Genomic DNA, 13,836 nt, shown 5'->3' with positions numbered 1-13,836 from the left:
AAGGGGCTTGCAAGGTGGGCGTGAGGCTGAGCCTGGAGACCGGGGAAGGTCTCGGGGCGAGGGGCCGGTGCCCAGCCGGGGCTCGGGGTGCAGGGGCCGGTAGCCGGCGGGGGTCGGGGTGCTGGGGGGGGGGTCCCGGTGCCCCCGGGGTTTCTGTGTGTGGAGGTGCCACTGTAAGAGGAAAGTCGGAGCTCGGTTGGGAACCGGTGGTGCCGGGGCTGTGCCCCACAGGGGCAGGGGGACTCAGCCGCTCTGGGCGAGGGGGAGGCGGCGGAGGGGGGGGGCGCAGAGCCCGCACCGGGACCCCCTCAGCCCCGGCCCCGCCGCCCCGCTCGGGCTTCGCCGCCCCTGTCAGCGTTTGAACGGCGCCAAGCGCCCGCCTCCCTCCCATTGGCCCCCTCTCCCGCCCGTCAAGCCTCCCGCCGCCTCCCCGTTGGCCGCTCGCCCCGGGAGGGGGCGGGGCGGGGCCGGCGCCGCGCTATAAAAGGCGGGGGCTGGGCGGGCGGGCGCTCAGTGCCGCTGCGCGACAGGTACGGGCCGGGGGGGAGGAGAGGAAAGGGGCGGGGAGGAGGGAGGAGACGAGAGGGGCGGGGCGGCGGGCGGGGCAAAGGGGAGGGGCGGGCGCGCGCGCGGGGGCGGCGCGCGGGGACGGGCGGGGGCGCGCGCGGCGCTGGTGGCGCTGCCTGCACGCGCCGTGCCTGCTCGGAGCGCGGCGGCGGCGGCGGCGGCAGCAGCAGCAGCAGCGGGAGCCACCGGCGCGCACGGCGATGCCCGCTCCGCTCCCGCCGCTGGCCGCCCCCTGAAGACAGCCCTCTCTATTCCCCCCCCCTCCGCTCTCCAGCGACCTCGAGCTCTGCTGTCCCCTTCCCCTTTTTCCCCCCCCCCCTTCCCCTTCTATTTCCCTCCCCCCCCCCTCTCCCCTCCCCTCCAATCCGCCTTTTTATCCTCCTTTTTGCAACCCTCCGCACCCTCCCGGCTTGCCGTGTGGATGCGGCCCGGGGTGCCTGGCTGCGCGGGTGGCGAGAGCAGATGCTGAGGGGCCGGAGGAGGATGGAGTGCACCCTCGATGCGCAGAGTTTGATCAGTATTTCCCTGCGGAAGATCCACAGCTCCCGCACGCAGCGAGGCGGCATCAAGCTCCACAAGAACCTGCTCGTCTCCTATGTGCTCCGCAACGCCCGGCAGCTCTACCTGAGCGAGCGCTACGCCGAGCTCTACCGCCGCCAGCAGCACTACCCCGACGGCGCCCCGCTCCTCGCCATGCCCGCCTGCCCGCCGCCCCCCGCCGCCTCCGCCGCCGCCCCACCGGAGCTGGCGGCGCTCCCGCTGCCCCCCGACACGCAGGACCGCGAGGCGCGGAGCTGCTCGGCCGTGCGGGGCGGCGCGGAGCTGCTGGAGGTGCCCGTGTGCGCGGCGCCCCCCGAGCTGCAGCGAGCGCCTTGCAGAGACTCGTCCCCGGCTTTCTACCGGGCTTCCTCCACCGGTCCCGGTCCCGGCTCGCCCCCGGGGCTGCTGTACGCCGCCGGCTGTGACTTCGGGGCGCCGCACTGTAGCAGCCGCACCACGGTGCTGGATTTGGACACTCACGTCGTGACCACGGTGGAGAACGGGTACTTGCACCAGGACTGCTGCTCGCAGTGCCCCTGCTGCTGCCAGCCGGCACCGGGGCTCGCCTCCCCGCCGCCCGCACCGGGCACCAAGCGCAAGTATTCCCGGGGGCTGGTGGATGTGGTGGGGGTGGTGGATGGGGAGCCGGGGGGAGGCGGGGTGGCGGGCGGCCCCCCCTTCGCCCCGTGCACCAAGCGCGCCCGCTTCGAGGAGTACAGCGCCGAGCACCCGCAGGACTCTTCCAACATCTCCAACTTGATCTCCATCTTCGGCTCCGGTTTCACGGGGCTGGTGAGCCGGCAGCAGGCGGACTCGGAGCAGCCCCTCAACGGGCAGCTGTGCAGCAAGCAGGCGCTGGCGAGCCTGGGAGCCTGGACTCGGGCCATCGTCGCGTTTTAGAGAGGAGCGGGGAGCCGGCGAGGGGAGGGGGGGACACCGGCGGGGGCTGGGGGGGGGGGGGGCGCGGAACGGGGGTGCGGAGCCGAGGGACTCTCGACGGGGGGGGGGGGGGGGGACCCAGAAACAAAGGCGGGGTGGGGGGGGGGAGAAGGTTGGGGGCGAGGGGAGGGGGTGCGGGGGGTGCCGTGGGGTGCGCAGGGGGGGGCGGGAGGGCAGAGCCACGCTAGTGTTTTATAAATTGTACAATAAAGAAAAAAAATCTAAGATCCTGGGACTTTATTTTTGCAGAGATGAGAGAGAGAGAGAGAAAAAAAAAAAAGAAAAAAAAAAAAACAAAGCAAACAAACGCAAACAAACCAACAACAACAAAACCCCACCGCCGAAAGCACCCGTTTAAATAATCCTCTTTGTGTCCGCTCCGCTCGGGGGGCTTGGGGCCGGGGGTCGCCGGGGGCCGGTGCTGGCGGCAGCGCCACGTGAGAGCGGGGTCGTCCCCCCCCCCCCCCAACCGGGGTGTCCCCCCCCCCCCCAGCCCCGGCTCGCTTTTGTGCGTTTCTTTATCCGGGGTGGGGGGGGGGGGGGGGGCAACAAAATAATTAAAAAAAAGAGAAAATTGAACTTTTCCTCCCAGCAGAAACGCGTGCGGGGGGTCGCGGTGGGACCGCTGCTCCGCGCCGCGGGGGGACGCGAGGTGCGGGGGGGCCGAAGGGGGGGGGGGGGCCCGGCCGCTGCCCCAGGTGCCGGAGCCCCGCTGCCCCCTCCCGAAGTTCAGCCGCTCTCGGTTTCAGCCCTCCGCCCCCTAAAACCAGCATTGTTCGGGCTTGTGAAGAGATCTGTCTCCTGTAGAGTCTCTTGATTTGGTGTTTTTTGGGGATTTTTTTTTTTTTTTTTTTTTAAGAAAAACCTTTTGTTGTAAAAAGGTGGGTTTTCTGCTCTCCCCCTCCCCTCGTTTTTTTTATTTTTTTTTATTTTTGTTTTCTTGCAGCCTGCCCCCTCCCAACTCCCCGGTACCAGCACTGTGTGTAACTGAGGATGCTTTGCCAAACGGTCTGTTGGGGTTCGTTCTTCTTTTTTGTTGTTGTTGTTGTTGTTTTTTTTCCTCCCTTTTCTTTGTTTGTAAGCCTGTATTTTTGTGCGTATGGAATTGTATATCACCGGGTAAAACTGTTCAGATTTGTTTAAATTTATAATCTTAATAAAAAGTCGATTATAAACTTGCTGTGCCCTCGCTTTCCTGCTCACCGCAGCCCCGCTCCGGAGCCCCCCGCGCCCTCCCCCCCCCCCCCCCCCCCGGCACCGGGCAGCCCTCACGGAGCTCCGGCCCCCCCAAAACCCCACAGCGGCCCCCCCAAAACCCCACTGCGGCCCCCCCAAAACCCCACAGCCCCCTTTGTCCCCCCCTCCCCAGGACCCTCGGCTTCCCCCTCACCTCCCCCCCCCGCAGGAGGCACAAACCCTCCCCTGGGGTTTCGGGGGGCTGCTCGAAGCCCCCGGGGGGGGGAACACCGAGGCTGCCCCCCCCCCCGGTTCCCCCCGTTCCCCCCCGGGGCATCTCCTGCGCGCTCCCCGCGTCCCCCGGTGCGCTCGGGAAGTTTTTTTGAGTTGGAGTTTGTTATCACCGCGCTGTGCCACTTGGTGGTGCGTGTGGGTTTTTTTTTTTTTTTTCCTCCCCTTTTTTCCTCTCTTTTTGTGTGCCTTTTTTTTTTTTTCCCCCCCTCCTTCCCTCCCCTGCTCTAAACCAAATGAATGAACGCAACGGGCGCTCCGGGCCCACCTCCGGGCTCACCTCGGGACGCGTGGATTCATTTGAGAATTATTTAAAAAAAAAAAAAAAAAAAGCCCGTGAAAAACGCTCGGCGGCACAAACCCGACAGCTGGTGCCGCCCCCCCCCCCCCCCCCCCCCCCGGCACCCCTCCAACACCCCCCCACCCCCCACCCCCCCCCCCCCCCCCCCCCCCCCCCCGGAGATAGATGGGCTGGGGGGTGGAGCGGCCAAAAATCGGATCCGGGGCCGGGGGGGGGGGGGGGCAACGGGGGGGCTCCGTCAAGGCCTTGGAGGGAGGCAGCGGGGCCGCGGCGCCCCCCCCGGCGCAGATCCGAGCCGGAGCGCGCCCCAAAACCCCCCCGCACCCCGCGCCCCCCCCCCACGGCCGCCGCTCCGCGCCCACGGCGCCCCCTGGTGCCCGCTGCGGGCCCCGCAGTGCCGGGGGGGCGGCCCCGACCCCAGTTCGGGGCAGGGGGCGTCCCCCCCTCAACAGTGCCCAACCCCCCCCCCCCCCCCCCCCCAAATTAAAATCCATCAAATGAAAATTCATCAATAACCCCCTCGTCCAGCCGAGCGCTCCTGTGGCACCCAGGGGTCGGATGCTCCAGTGGGGGGGGGGGGGGGGAATTCTCCCCCATCCCGGGGGGGGGGCAGAAGCCCCCTCCCTGTGCTTGAGAGCCCGGGGCCTCTCCCGCCCCCATCCCACTGCCCGGCACCCCAGCAGATGCTGCGGTCTGCCCTCCCCAGTGGGAAACCCAGAGCTGCAGGCAGCGTCTGGGGGAACTTTTAAAAGCCGCGTGCTCCTGCAGACACCCACAGGTCAGAGGTGCCAAAGCCCGAAGCCCCCCCGGAGCCCCCCAGCTGGCTCTGCCTGCCCCATGCCCTCCTGCACCCCGCAGCCCCACAAACCCCGGGGCACACCGCCGGCAGCTTGGCCCCAGCCCGCACCCAGTCTTCCAGGTGCGGAGATCACCAGCAGAAGGAAGGCAGCACCTGGAGGCCCCCCCCCCCATCCCCATGGGACTCATCCCCCCCCCCAGGCGTACCCCTCACTCCAAACATCCCCTCCCCGGGGGCAGCCAGCCCTCGGCACCACTCCCGGGGGAAGTTTCTGGGGCTCCCGTCAAGGTTTCAAAGCCCAGAAGGGACGAACACATCTCTGCACCGCAGGTAACCACGCAGGGTGGGGGAGACGGGGTGCACATGGCAGGGGGACACGGATAAACCCCCTGGAAGTGAGGAACGAGCAGATCCCGCAGCTCCACGGAGCCGCTGAGTCGGGCGCTCTCGGCAGCACGGTTATTTATTTATTTTCAGCCCCGGTACATGACATTTCTCTTCTGAAGAAGGCAGCAGCGGCAGCGAGCCCATCACACAGCCTCTCCTGAAAGCAGAGCCTGGAAACCAGCGCCTCATCTGCATATTCATAAGTACCTGATAAATTAATCATGATGGCAGAAGCATTCAGGCTAGAAGGGAGGTGACAGGGGAAGGTTGCACCCCCAGCACAAGCCCGTCCTGGCGCTCGCACACACACGCTCCTCACCTCCCAGGCACAAAATGTTTTCACCCCTCCTGAGCTCCAGGAGCGCCCGCAGGGAAGCGCGGTGCCCCGGGGGTGAGGTGCCGAGCAGATGGGCTGGAGCACCCCAAATCTGGGGGACCTCACGCACGGGAACCCACCAACCCCACTCCGTGTCCCAAACCTGCCCTCCACTGGGCTGCCCCACCTCCGCGCTGCGATACAGGTGGCGTTGCTGAGTTCTACCCCCAAGATCCTTTCGCGTCCTTTATCCTTGCACCCATTCGTGTGCCTTGATGAAGAGTCATCACAATTTTGTGCCTGGCAGCCCTGGGGCAGCAGCAGCCCTGGAGGGGCCCCTGAGGATGGAGCGTGGCAGGGGCAGAGCCGCAGGAGGTGCGAGGGGAGCGGGGGAACCCCACGGCCAGCACAGCTCTGCCCAGAGCCTGGGCTCAGCCACAATACAGCCAGATGCTCTCCATGGGCAGATCCAGTCCTCAGGGTGCCCTCCGTGTCACTGTGCTGAACCCCCTTGGTTCGGGGGACGAGCCACCCCACACCAGGGGAGGTGCTGCTCCAGTAACTGGGCCAACGCTGCCTCCCCAGCACGCAGCTGAGCCGCTTGGGCTCAGCACCCGCCTGCTTTCCTCCCCCGCCTGCCACTTTGGTCAGGGCTGCCTTGAGCCCAGCAAGAGTCAGCAACACACTGTGATGTTTGCAGGGCTCGCTACAATTTTATGCATTGCTCTGTGTGCAAGAGCTGACAGCCCAACCACGTCCTCGTGCTGCTGGACTACAAAGAGCCCGTGCCCAGGGGGACATCGCCGCGCACCCAAGGGCTCCCTTGGCACCAGGAAGAGCAGCTTCTGTGCTCTGCAGATCCCAGAGCAGGATCCATCAGCTCTGACGAGCCCCCTGCCATCTCCCCAGCTCAAGTACGAACGAGCAGGAGTGTGTTTGGGGACCCGCACGTGTTAGCAGATGTTTGAACTACTCCCATGCAGAGATAACAGCACGAGAGCTACGGGGGACACAGCAACGCGGACCAGAGGCTGCTCCTGTTAGCGGCGTGTTTAGTATGTTCGGGCTGGTCTCAGCCCAGGTAATTAGCATCCGAGCGGTAATTATTCACATTTGGCCTTTCTATATCCTGCTTATAGATTTGATGATTAATGCTGCTCCCCACGCTAAGCCTACCCTGGATTCACCGGTGCGCGCCATGAAAGTTAACAGGGGGCTGTCGTGCGAGAACAGCCATCGGCCGCTGCATCCACCAGCGAACAACACACCGGGAAAACCGGAGGAAAGGCACTTTGTGGACAGCCAGCAGGCACCGAGCACAGAGCAGCCATCATCAACACACAGATCTCAGCTGCAAAGCAGGAGAAGCAAAACCCCGAGCACCTGGCAGCCACCACCAGGTACTTTGGGGTTTCAGTGGCACCAGGCAGACGCACAGAGCACATCCCGCAGCAAGCAGAGGCACAGACTCCCCCCAGGCAAAACCCAGCAAGGGGTCTCCAAAAAAAGGAGCTGCTTGCCCCCACAGGTGAGGAAACAACAAAACCCAGCTGCTACACCCCCCAAATCAGGGCTACGACAGCTTGGCCAAGCAAAACCCACCAGCCTTCAGCTTACCTGCCCTCCTCAATGCCTGTTCTGTTTGCCAGCAGAGGCTCGGGGCAGCCCACACCGAGGGAAGGAGCCAGCCCAGAGGGAGAGGGCAGCAGAGGAGCCCCACAGCCCCAGGTGCAGCTCCTGCAGGGGCAGGAGAGAGGAAAACCAGCCCCAACCTGCTCTTATTTATCCCCACCTCTGGCCCCACGGTTGGGCCAGGTGAGCAGCGGACACCTGCCCCACGCCTGCGGGGGGGGACGAGGAGCAGCATTAACTCTGCGGCTGCTGCTGCCCAGGGGATGGGCGAGGGCTTTCCCTGGTGCTGCCCCCACAAAATGCTCCTTGTCACCCCCTCACCTGCTCTTACGGGACTGGAGCTGCTCCTTCTCTCCTGCCACGGCCCCAGCTCTGATGTTGAAAATGCGCCCGGTGGCCGCAGGGCAGAGCAGAGCGAGGCGCTGCTGAACCCCGCTTTTAATTCCCCCAAGCAGGGCGAAGCAGAAAGTCACCCCTGTAAGGATGGGGCCGAGCTCCAGCGGTCGTGTTGTGGCCCCGCAGGGCAGGAGCAGCCCGTGCTGTAGGACCTGGCACGCCTGCCTTTGGTCCGTGAATATTTCCGCAGTCTCATTTGGGGGGCTTTTTTTTAACTACCAACAAGCCCTGTTTTCCCCCTTTTCCTCTCCACGGTGAGGCTTTGCATTGAAACGCGTGAAGAGATGGTTATTTTTTCCCCATTTCCCCCGGTTTTACCCCATGAAAGTGAACGTTGATGTGAAGGGAGTTTTGAAGTGGGGAAGTCCTGCTCCGAGGTGCCGTTTGCTCACAAAATTGCCCGTTCCCAAGCTCCCGACGATGTTCTGCACAACCTCCTCCTCCTCCTCGCCCAGCCGCCCGGTGCCCCGTGCTGCTCCAGCCTTTGTTCCCCCCTTGCTCGGGGTATGGGGCATTCGGGGGAACTCACCCCTAGGAGGGAGGCTCGTTGGCGGCACGGCTCAGGGAGCAGATTTTCAGAAACCCGCTGTTTGGTTTGGTGCTGGAGAGCAAACACCAGCCCAAATACGAGTGTTGGGCTGGGGGCTTTGCCCTCGTGCCGGTGGAAGGCAAGGGGAAGCTTTGCAGGCAGCGTCCCGCGGGACCTGGGGTGCGGGGTGACCCCGTGCAGGGATGAGGCAGTGCCTGGGGGGTCCCCCCATTAAGGTTACAGGGCTCGGAGCCGGGGCACAGCCACCCCAAGCTCCACCACCGCCCTCCTCCCCTGGCTAGGGCCACACTTGGGGTCCCCACGGCACCGCAGTCACCCCGTCTCTTCCACCTCTGTGAACCCGAAAGGAAGGAGGTGGCTAAAAGCCCCCCCCCCCCCCCCCCAGCCAGGACAAGGCCACCGCAGCACACCCACGGCTTGCTCCTGCGGCTCGGTGACAAGAAGGGACAACGGGAAGGATGCAGCCCCCGTTTGTCCCAGCGTTGGTTAAGGAGTGTTCACACGAGAGCTTCTCTGGCACGGCCCAACGCTGCCTGCTGGTTCAGGCGTTGCCACGGGCTTAAACCTTGGCTCGGGATCTGTTGACTCTGGAAAATCCCCAGGTTTTGGAGCACGCGTAGTCCAACAAGCAGCACCGGGGTCATCCCGGCTCTTCCCCTTCCACCCACGGAGCACGAAGGCCACGTGCCCTGGTCCCGCGTGAGAAATGCCGGAGGTGTAGCAACGGCCAAAGGGATCGGATCCAGCGGGGCAGGATCTCAAGAGCCCCGCTGGGCTCTGCGCTGTCCCCGTGTCCCCCAGGAGCACCCCAGGGACGTGCCCAAGGGACAGGCAGGACGACGGGCACAGCCGGAGGCTGGCAGCAAGAGCAGTGCATGGAAATGCTGGGGGAGGGAGGGAACCTCATCCCTCTGCCCCCAGTTTCAAATTTGTCTCTTTTTGGGGACCTGTAGGTCGCGGTGAGCACGGCCACGCCGCCTGGCCGGGCTGAGCCGAAACGTGAGGAGGTGCTGGGAGCTGGGAGATGCTCCGGCCGGGCAGAGCAACGTGCAGGGAAGCCAACCAATATTGCACGGTATTTCATGTAATGATGTTTTTGTGTCACCTCCTGCCTGGATTTACTGGTTTCAGGCAGTGGGACCTGCTCTGAGTTCTGGTTCACAGGTGGGAAACTGAGGCAGCGTGCGTAGGGTATGGTGGGGCTGTGGCAGAGCTGGCAACCCAACCCGCAGCGTCTGCATCCACCAGGACCCCGCGCAGCTCTCCCATGTATATGCAGTTGGTGTTTTACTCCCCCCCCCCCAGGGAGTCCTCTCCCTTCTTCCCCCTTTAATTATAAAAATTAGTGGGTTTGAGGTATATTCGAGGGGGGTCTCTTTTCCTGCGTTGACAAAGCGCACCACTTGATGACTCTAACCCCAAATTCTCCGTGACACAGATACCCTGGCAATTATAAAATACTTCCAAGCTCGCTCCATAAACCCCTTTGCTGTTGCTATTAGTATGCATTAACATTTTATTGGTGTTACAGGATGAAACATCCAGTCTTGCAGCTCCAGTGGGCTTGGGGATTTCCAGCATCCTGCAATATGTATCCGTGCAGAGGAAATTAAAATGTGGATGGATCAGCAAGATACAGTCAAATCCTCTACAGTAATTTGGAGAAGACTAAACTCTGGTGCTAGTGGAGCATATTCCAAGCTATCTAATAGAGAGCTGATGATCTCTGTAACAGCCTTTTTGTAAGTTTTATTCTTGCCTACAAGGGAATTTGTTCAAAGGGGAGATGTAATACCTAAACTAATATTTTTAAAGGTGCATGCTCTGCGCGCAGAGAAAGGAAGACAGCCGCTTTCGGTGATCAGCTAGCACCCCATAAAAGAACATAATCCAGTAACTTAACATCTAGCTGGAATTTCTCTATCACCACCCCACCAGACGATTTTACGTAGTTTGTCGCCGTTGCAGGATGTGTCGACGCTTACCAATATTGGAAGAGTTTGGTCCTTTAGCAATGGCACGTTGATTTCCTCCAGCAGCATTACCAGTTCTGGATGAAACCCCAAGCGCTGTGTCTACACGGAGGCTGCAGAAGAGCAGTGCTGTACTTTGCAGAAAACCGGGAGGAATTCAGGTTGAAATAGATAATTGGGGTATCTTGACTCATGCAACGCAGTCTACTTGGATTTCTCCCTCCCAGGTGTCTCAGAAAGACCCGGTAAGAAACTGTTCCTCTACTTTCTCTCCTTCCTCCCCTTGTAGGATCAGCAAGGTCCTTAACCTGCTTTGTAGGAAGGCAGCACGTGCTCGGGAGGACCTGCGCACACCGGTCGGGGCCCCCAGAGCCACTCCCGCGGGACCCAGCCCTGGTCCCAGGGGTCCGCACACGTCGAGCATCAAGGATCCCACATTCTAACAAGGGATTTGGGTGTTATTTATTATCAGCATTGCAGCTGCAACTGGGAACGTGGGGAGTGACTCGTTCCAATTTTAGCGACGACTGCATTCACGCCCTGCGTGGAGCCGGCCAGTGTGGACATTCCCGAGCCCAAGCTTTTTATAGCTACCAGAAGCGCCCAACTCCACCCCCTCAGAAGCCTTTTCCAACCCCCGAAGTCTCCGAGCTGAGGATGCCCACGTGGCTCAGCCCTCGCTAAACCCTGTTGAGCTGCAGGCAGCCCCGTCTCAGTTCGGCTCACCCCAGCTGGAAGGAAGCTCAGCGCCGCTTTCCCAAGAGCAGTCCGGAGAAAGCTGCATTTGCCCCAGGACACTTGAGGAGTCAATGGGAAGAGCACTCACCCCTGAAGGGGAAGCTGTATGACACGTTAGAGAACAAAGATCTCTTCTCTGGCTATTAGAGCACCAAGTGACCTCCAAAAGTCCCGTTGAATTCTGTATCTGGGCCAGGAAAATCCTTCCTGAAGCAGCAACGGGACCCCCGCAAGCCTCTCCATCACAGAAGGTTTCCACCAGCACGGCAGCAGAAGTGAGGTTTGGTTTTATTAGCAGTTATCATAACCACCAATTCTGCCTTTTCCCACCCATTTCTGCCTCTCTGCCTCTCGCAGGACGGGAGGAGGTCAGCGTGGCTGCAGGGACAGGGTGACACCTTCATCACCGCTCCCTCCTCGCTCCTGCTCCCCTCTCCATCCCCTCACTCTCAGCAATCTCCACGGTTTTGGGGTGCGCCAAGACCCCCATTTTCACCCAAGTGGAACCGGTCGGCTTCAGCCAGCCCCAGCGCTGTCCTGAGATCCACCACCGGCTCCTTGGGGTGTGAAGTTCGTCCTCGAGGCTGCCAGCTCGGGTTTTGCTGCTCAACGAACACCGGTCCTGCAGCGGGGACGCCTTTGTTTATTTAATAGCGGGAGCCCAGCGCTATGCCATGGAAGCAAGCCGCACACCAGGGACAAGTTAACACAGCAACAATGGCATGAAACAGTTCTATTTTTTATTCTTTTCCTACTATCACAGCGCGAGGCTGCTTCTCTTAACTCTTACTTCATTTATTACGGGCTGTCACAAGCGGTCATTTATAAAAGAGGGCTGCAAAGAGACGGGGGGAGGTTGGCGGCGATGGGCGAAACGCGCCCCATGTAGGGGTGAGAGCTGCTGACCAGAAACCTCTCACTGACCGGCCCACGTTCTGCAACCCCAAAGGATCCAGTTCTGAAATCCGGATTAAAAAATCTGGCTCGGTCAGCGGGCTGAGTGGGACGATGGGGAGGAAGCCACGGCGTGTCCGTCGCACTCACCGAGGGACATGTTCAAGACGAACCCGAGCGCCTTCAGAGAAAACATCTGGGATCCAAGATGACATTTTCTGCTCGCCATCCGCCCCTCCACGCTGCTGCCACTTTTAGCAGCGCACTCACACAGTTGGCCTGTGTTGATGGAGAGGATAAAACGGTGACAAGGAAACCAGCATTTGCTCAGCACATCCACGCCAGCTCCGGCTGCTCCTGCAAAGACCCAGGTAAAATTTTCTGCATAAATCCAACAACGCCGCCGAGCTAACCCGACGCTGGAAGTCCTGAGTCAGCACCTACAGCAGGACGGGAAAAACATCTGAAGAAAAAGGGTTCCAGTTCCCAGCCAGCCTCAGGAACAAGGCTCAGACGTCCTTTGGTCACGAGAGGCTCTGATCTTCAAGAAGAATTTGCTGGCTTGGGAGCAGGCGGCGCACATCACCCACCTGCCAAACCCAAGCTGGGAAAGGGTGGGGGGAAGCAGGCATAGCACAGAAGTTAAATAAATAATAAAACATTGTATGACAGAAAGAAAGAGGCTAGCAAGGGCACAAAGACGGGATGAACGTGCTTGCTTCATGCAGTTAAATAACGAGTCAGTTTTGGTGTAAGACACCGACAAATACAACAAATGCCTCCGCACAGCACCTGCCGAAGGCTGCAGGCAGCAGCGAACACCCCGAAGCGGGAGCAGATCCCAGCCCAAGAGAGACCAACACAGGCACCGGTGCAAAACACGGAGACTTTAATTAAAACCACAACGTCGGCGGAGGTGGGGAGCTGCGCTGGGCACGGAGCAGCCCCGGTTGCTGCTGCTGCATGCGCGGACCCAGCGGGAGAGGAGCAGAGCCCCCAGGGCCAGCGGCACCAGGGGAGGTGGAGGAAGGCGAGCGGCCGAGCGCCATGCTACAGGGACACGTCCCGAGTGGTGGGTAAGACCCAAAAGTTAGCTGCTTGAAGTCCAAAAAGCCCCAGCAGGACAAAAGTGCAGAGGCGGGCAAGCAAAAGCTCTCCGTGAGCCCCGTCCCACCTCCTTGGAGGGTCCCAAGCCCAGGGACACCATCCCTGGGGGTGCAGGGGAAGGGAGCACCTCCCCACCCGTTTCTGGTGCTGTATTTCACATTCTCAGTGTCCCTCCCAGCATCTAGAGCATGGATGGGCGTCAACATTTCCACCCGTCCTTCTACGTGCAGCCCCATTTCCCTAAGATCACCGGGAGAGATGCGTTCCCATCCCTTGGGCAGCTTTGGGAACCCCAGGCTTTAGCTCAGCCCTCATCAGCCAGACGCCGTACAGCCTCTAAAGCAGGGTGACACTTGCCAAAAGCCACGCAGCGAGGCGAAGGGACACAGATGGAGGAGCCTGGGGTCTCTGCTCCAGCACCGGCGCCCCCCAGCCCCAGCAGACACGGAGATCTCCTGCCCCGTTCCTGGAGCGGATCCGTTTGGAGAGCAGAGGTGATACGCACATCCTAGTAACAACTTCGCAGCAAAACAAGTCTTGAGTCTTTCGTTTTCATTTCAAATGCACTTTTATAAAGTTGTTTGGGGCAGCTCAGAAGGTCCTGGCCCTGTCCCCCCCAGCTGCTAGCCCAGGACCAAGCCACGCCGCAGCCAGGACAGAAAGCTTGGCTCCAGCTCTGCGGGCACCTGCGCTTCCCTGCCTCTCATCTGGCCTCTTCTCTTGCTCTCCCTCCATGAGCTCCTAGGAGGGCCTTCACAAGAGGGAGGGAGTAGGTCTGGCAAGAAGGAAATTGTGAAAAACCCTCCCAGGCAGGCATTTTCTTTTCCCCCTTGGCAGGCAGAGTAAAGCAGTGCAGCAGCACAAGGCAAGCAGCCCGGCTGGGGCAGCCCCACCGCCCTCCCCGCAGGCTGCAGGAGCACAGAGAAGGGACCCTGCTGCCCCCGGCCCCAGCAAACACCCGGCCAGAGCTCACCCCCCTGCCAAACCCAACTGAAGACCCCCCGCCACCCCAGCTGCAGGCTTGCAGACCCCCTCGGCCAAGCCACGTGGACACAACAGCGCTGCTCAAACACGGCACCAGCCACTTCTGCCCCCCAGGTGATGCTGGCGCCCATCCGGATCGCGGCCCCATTCATTCCTCTGCTGCTGGTGGCACTGGGAGCGTGGTCCTGCTGCCCGAGGTCCAGCACAGCAGCACCAGCAGGTAAGGAGAGGGAAAAGAGCTTTTTT

At 61.6% G+C, this 13,836-nt stretch overlaps 1 protein-coding gene across 1 annotated transcript; it reads left to right on the top strand.

Moving 5' to 3' along the window:
- The first annotated feature begins 667 nt into the window (after positions 1-667).
- IER5L (immediate early response 5 like) lies at positions 668-2,043 on the top strand. The gene has a single exon (XM_040531136.1). The coding sequence runs from the start codon at positions 1,030-1,032 to the stop codon at positions 2,005-2,007; it is 978 nt and encodes a 325-aa protein (XP_040387070.1). The 5' UTR covers positions 668-1,029; the 3' UTR covers positions 2,008-2,043.
- Positions 2,044-13,836: the final 11,793 nt, after the last annotated feature.

This window comes from Cygnus olor, chromosome 19 (genome assembly GCF_009769625.2).
Source record: "Cygnus olor isolate bCygOlo1 chromosome 19, bCygOlo1.pri.v2, whole genome shotgun sequence".
Classification (NCBI taxonomy): domain Eukaryota; kingdom Metazoa; phylum Chordata; class Aves; order Anseriformes; family Anatidae; genus Cygnus; species Cygnus olor.
The sequence above is the reverse complement of the archived record's forward strand: the minus strand, read 5'-3'. Positions and strand labels throughout refer to the sequence as shown.

Bases quoted from the DNA above. Each gene is read 5' to 3' on its own strand.
- IER5L (XM_040531136.1), top strand. From the start codon at position 1,030: ATGCTGAGGGGCCGGAGGAGGATGGAGTGCACCCTCGATGCGCAGAGT.